General features: G+C 45.7%; 1 protein-coding gene across 1 annotated transcript; it reads left to right on the top strand.

Moving 5' to 3' along the window:
* Positions 1-1,134: 1,134 nt before the first annotated feature.
* On the top strand, positions 1,135-2,044 carry LOC100350339 (prothymosin alpha). Its single transcript, XM_002715770.6, has one exon. The coding sequence runs from the start codon at positions 1,306-1,308 to the stop codon at positions 1,636-1,638; it is 333 nt and encodes a 110-aa protein (XP_002715816.1). The 5' UTR covers positions 1,135-1,305; the 3' UTR covers positions 1,639-2,044.
* The last annotated feature ends 3,956 nt before the right edge of the window (positions 2,045-6,000 follow it).

Genomic DNA, 6,000 nt, shown 5'->3' with positions numbered 1-6,000 from the left:
CCGAGGGAGAGAGAATCAGGGAACCCAGAGCCAGATGGTCTCCAGAGCCACTTCCGGCTGGGAGGGGGCGTGGCTAGGGGCGTGACTCCTCCCCTCCCTGCTGCGGAGGCCGAGGCACGGTGGCTGAAAGTGAGCGCCTTTTAGCGGGAGGTTGGCTGGCCCCTGTGAGAGGTTATGAGGGTTGTTGTGGCTCATGTGGGTTGCTCCAGTTGATTTATAGAAGGACGCCTGCACAGAACTGGGAGTCGGCACAGAGTCAGACACGAGGAGGGTGGGGAAGCTTCAGAACAAACAGGTTGTGTGAATTTGCCATTATCCTTGGTGGGAGTCATAGTAATGAACCAAGTGAGCCTTCTGGTTTGAAGGGCCAGTCATCTTGACCGCTATTCCACAGGGCTCACGAGAGAGATCTCCCAGCTAACGTTGCCCTGTGCGGGTGCCCTTGCCATGCAAAAAGGGGCCTTGGCTAGGGGCGGTGTCTTAGTAGTAACGGGCCAAGGATGAGGTTTTTGAGACAAGGGAACTTCGTGATACTCCACATATAGTCCTCCTCGTGCCTGATGGCCTGGTCTGCTTGGGCTGTAGGATAATTTTTCAAGAAAGCTGTTGTTATGCCTGAAAATGCTGCTCCCTTTTCTTTGTTTGTTTGTTTTTTAAGACTTATTTATTTATTTGAAAGGCAGAGATACAGAGAGGAAGGGCAGAGAGAGAGAGAGAGAGAGAGAGGTCTTCCATCTGTTGGTTCACTCCACAACTGGCTGCAACGGCTGAAGATGCGCTGCTCCAGAACCAGGAGCCAGGAACTTCTTGATCTCCCACATGGGTGCTGGGCCCAACCACTTGTGCCATCCTCCACTGCTTCCCCAGAGCACAGAGCTGGATCGGAAGTGCAGCAGCCAGGATTCTAACTGGGATTCTAGCCCACATGGGATGCTGGCACTGCAGGCAGTGGCCCTACCCACCACGCCACAGCGCCAGCCCCCTTTTCTGTCTTAACAGAGAAATGCTGTGGTGTTAACCCAGGCATCCTGTGGGGTGGGGACTGCAGTGTAAGCGGAAGAGGACAGAGAGAGACACGCCAGCAACGCCCTGTGAGACTGGTGTTTGTGTTATTTAAAAGTGAGAAGGTGAGCCCCACTGGCTGCTCTGAAAAGCCATCTTTGCATTGTTCCCGGGCCCGGCTCCCCGCTCGCCGCAGCCGCCTCCGCCGCCGCCGCCGCGGACTCCGGCAGCTTTGTCGCCAGAGCCCCCGAACGCCCGCTTTCTCTCGAGTCCGCTGCCTCGGATCCCCGGCGTGCCCCCACCATGTCCGACGCGGCCGTGGACACCAGCTCCGAGATCACCACCAAGGACTTGAAGGAGAAGAAGGAAGTGGTGGAGGAGGCGGAGAATGGGAGAGACGCCCCCGCCAACGGCAACGCCAATGAGGAGAACGGGGAGCAGGAGGCGGACAACGAGGTAGACGAGGAAGAGGAGGAAGGTGGCGAGGAGGAAGAGGAGGAGGAAGAGGGCGATGGTGAGGAAGAGGACGGAGACGAAGACGAGGAGGCCGAGGCGGCTACAGGCAAGCGGGCAGCTGAGGATGACGAGGAGGACGACGTGGACACCAAGAAGCAGAAGACCGACGAAGATGACTAGACCGCAAGGCAGAAGGCACCCGTGAACCCGAGGCCGCCGTGACCTTCCACCCTCACTCCCGTCTCCCCCAGCGTGGTCACCTCCGAGTAGAGGCCGCCCGCGCCACTGCGGACACAGCGCTCACGCCCACAAACCCAGTGAATTCGCAACAGGGGAGGGACAGCACCAAACTCCAGGCCCTGCTTTCTTTCTTAAAAGTACTTTAAAAAGGAAAATTTGTTTGTATTTTTTGTTTACATTTTATATTTTTGTACATATTGTTAGGGGTCAGCCATTTTTAATGATCTCGGATGACCAGACCAGCCTTCGAGCGTCCTCTGTCCTACTTCTGACTTTACTTGTGGTGTGACCATGTTCATTCTAATCTCAAAGGAGAAAAAAAAACCTTGTAAAAAAAAGCAAAAACGACAACAAAAAAACAATCTTATTCCGAGCATTCCAGTAACTTTTTTTGTGTATGTACTTAGCTGTACTATAAGTAGTTGGTTTGTATGAGATGGTTAAAAAGGCCAAAGATAAAAGGTTTCTTTTTTTCCTTTTTTTGTCTATGAAGTTGCTGTTTATTTTTTTTTTGTTTTTTTTGTTTTTTTTGTTTTTTTGGCCTGTTTGATGTATGTGTGAAACAATGTTGTCCAACAATAAACCGGAATTTTATTTTGCTGAGTTGTTCTGAAAAAAAAAAAAAAAGTGAGAAGGTGAGATTGAGTGTTATGTTCTAAGTGAACTGGACAGGAGGGAGGCAGGGCAGTGGGCAGGAGAAGCCGCATGAACATCATCTTTGGGTGTTGGGCTCAGAAAAAGTAGAACAACTTACCCAGGGATAAAGGCAGTCAGGAACATGCTAATAAAATCACCCTGGAGGAACAGTCGACAGGAAAGGGAGAAGTTTAGATTGGGTATGGGGTGGCAGCTTTGAGAGTGGGTAGGACGGGATCATGGACCTGTTTGGGATAATTGTATATACCTATGGCATACAGTGTGACATTTCAGTGAACGTGTGCAATGTGTACTGATCAAGTCAGGGAAATTAGTGTGTTTCTCTCGTTCTCATTACTGTAGTATTGCAGCCTTTTAGCTCCTCTCTTTCATTTGCTCAGAAAATGTGGAATAGGTGACTGTGAACTACAGCCACCTCTCTGTGCTGTGGGACTCTAGGGACGCATTCCTTTTATCTAAATGGTTTGATACTCATTATCCAAGCTCCCTCTCACCACACCCCCCACCACCCTTCCCAGCCTCCGGTAATCACTATTATATGTTCACACCAACAGTTTTTAGCTTCCACATGAGAAAGAATATGCAACGTTTGTCTTTCTGTGTCCAGCTTATTTCATTTAACATGATGCTTCCCAGTTTGCTGCAAATAACACAATCTCATGCTTCTTTATGGCAGGCTCGTTGTTTTAAAAAGAATGTGGTTATAGTCTTTTAAATAAAGACGTAACTGGAACATAAGGACATATAATAATGAAGTAAAGGGAATTTCTACATCATAAAAAGGCTTAATTCACCAGGAAAGCATAAGAAATCTGATGTCATATGCACTGAAAACATAGCTAAAATATTTAAAGCAAATATTATAAGAGCTCTAAGGAGGAATTTTCTAATTCATTATCATAGTGGGAGATTTTAATGCCATTTTCTCAGTAATTGATAAAAACAGCCAAAAACCAGCAAGCAACATAATGTACAAGCTTGATCTAAAACTATAGAATATTAGTCCCTTGTCAGATAAACAGTTCGAAAACATTTTCTCCCCTTCTGTTGGTTGAATCCTCACTCTGTTGATTGTTTACTTTGAAACGAAGAAGCTTATTATTTTAATATAATTTCATCTGCCTATTTTGCTTTTGCTGCCTGGGCTTTTGTATTCTTATCTAAACAATCATTACCTATGTCCACGCCATCGGGCATTTCCCTAGTTTTCTTCAGGTAGTTTCATGGTGTCAGGTCTTCCATTTTGACCTCTGATTCATTCTGAGTTGATTTTCAAATAGGGTGAGAGGTGGGTGGGTGTCTTATTTCAGTCTTCCGCATCTGGAGATCCAGTTTTCCCAGCACCTTCCTCTGGGGTGTGCCTTCAGATAAGTCGCCCATCGACGTGTGGCTTCATTTCTGGAATTTCTATTCCGTTCCATTGTTCCATATGTCTGACTTTAGGCCAGAACTATGCTGTTTTAGTTACTACAGCTTTACTGTATGGCTTGAAATATGGTATTGTAATGCTCTAGTAATACCCAGAAAGTATCAGGAACTCAAAAAGCAACAACAACAAAAAAATCCAGTTATGAAATGGGCAAGGAATTTGAATAGACATTTCTCAAAAGAAGAAAAACATGGAAAAAAATGCTCTATGTCACTATCCATCAGGGAACCACCATAGTGAGCTATAATCTCATTCTGATTATAAAGGCTATTATCAAAAGACTGCAAAAATGCTTCCAAAGATGTGGAGAAAAGGGAACCCTAATACACTGTTGTTGGGAATACAAATTAGTACAGCCATTATGGAGAACATAAAAGACTACATAAAAATATGTCTGCCATGTGACTCAGCTATCCTACGTCTGGGAGGATACCTGGCAGAAGTGAAATCAGTTTAAGAAAGAGTTACCTGCACACTCATGTTCATTGCAATACTCCACAATAGCCAAGATGTGAAATCAGTGGTGAATGATAAAGAAAATGTGGTAGATATACTCAGCGGAACACTATTCAGCCATAAAATAATGAAATCTTCATATTTGTGGCAGAATAGGTGGACATGGAGATCATTAAGTGAAATAAACCAGACACAGAAAGACAAATACTACACATTCTCTCTTTCTCTTTTTTAAAATTTATTTCATTTATTTGAAAGACAGAGTTACAGAGAGAGGTAGAAAAAGAGGTCTTCTATCCACTGGTCACTCCCCAAATGGCCACAATAGCCATTGCTGGGCCAATCTGAAGCCAGGAGCCAGGAGCCAGGAGCCAGGAGCTTCTTCCAGATCTCCCACATGTGTGCGGGGGCCCAAGGACTCAGGCCATCTTCTACTGTTTTCCCAGGTATGTTAGTAGGGAGCTGGATCATAAGTAGAACAGCTGGAACTGGTGCCCATTTGGGATGCCGGCACTGCAGGTGGTGGCTTTAACCCGGTGTGCCACAGTGCCCCCCACCCCTGTATTCTCTTTTATATGTGGAAATTAGAAAATAAAATACTTGATCTGTATCTAAAACGGTGATTATTAGAGGCTGGGAAGGGTGAGCTAGTGGAGGTAGGAAGCTTGGGTAGTGGATAATAAAACACAGTCAGGAGAGGGTAGCAGGTTCTGGTGTTACATAGAGCTGAGGTGACTTTTTCGTGAGAATGTGCTGTATTCTGTTGAAGAACTGGAAGGCAGGAGCTGGCAAACTCCAACACAAAGAAAAGACAAGGAAGTGGAAAGGCTGACAGCCTGGTATGATCCATTTATGCTGTGTGTGTGGGTTGAAATATTGCACTGTGTATCATAAAAATGTACAAATAAGGGCCAGCTTTGTGACACAATAGATTAAACTGCCACTTGGAATACTGGCATCCCATATCAGAGTGTCAGTTCCAGTCCCAGCTACTCCGCTTCCTTTTCAGCTACCTGTTAATGCACCTGGGAAGGCAACAGAAGATGGTTCAAGTTCTTGGGTCCCTGCTACCCAGGTAGGAGACCTGGATGGAGTTCCTGGCTCCTGGCTTCAGCCTGGGCCAGCCTTGGCTGTTGTGGCCATTTGTGAAGTAAACTAGTGGATGGAACATCTCTTTTTCTCCCTGTTGTTCTGCCTTTTAAATAAATGTTTTTTTAAAAAAGTACAAGTATTGCATGTTAATCCAAAATTTTAAAAAATTATAGAACAGGGGCTGGTGCTGTGACGTAGCAGGTAAAGCTGCCACCTGCAGTGCCAGCATCCCATATGGGCATCAGTTCAAGTCCTGGCTGCTCCACTTCCTATCCAGCTCTCTGCTGTGGCCTGGGAAAGCAGAAGATGGCCCAGGTCCTTGGGCCCCTGCACCTGCGTGGGAGACCTGGAAGAAGCTCCTGGCTGCTGGCTTCGGATCAGTGCAGCTCTGGCCGTTGTGGCCATTTGGGGAGTGAACCAGTGAATGAAAGACCTCTCTCTCTCTCTGCCTCTCCCTCTCTCTCTCTCTCTCTGCCTCTCCCTCTCTCTGTGTAACTCTGACTTTCAAATAACTAAATAAATCTTTAAATAAATAAATAAATAAATAATAAAAAAACAAGTAAATTAAAAAATAAAGCTATACTATATTCTCTCAACATGTGGACAGTGTACATTTTAATACGTTTGTGAAGTATGTAAAAATTTATCATGTACATGACCATAAAAAA

The sequence above is a fragment of the Oryctolagus cuniculus genome, chromosome 7, assembly GCF_051225735.1.
Source record: "Oryctolagus cuniculus isolate XC-2025 breed Fujian yellow rabbit chromosome 7, ASM5122573v1, whole genome shotgun sequence".
NCBI lineage: Eukaryota > Metazoa > Chordata > Mammalia > Lagomorpha > Leporidae > Oryctolagus > Oryctolagus cuniculus.
This window is presented reverse-complemented; position numbering and strand designations above follow the sequence as displayed.

What these genes read in the sequence shown, in the direction of transcription:
- LOC100350339 (XM_002715770.6), top strand. Translation starts at nt 1,306, where the DNA reads ATGTCCGACGCGGCCGTGGACACCAGCTCCGAGATCACCACCAAGGAC.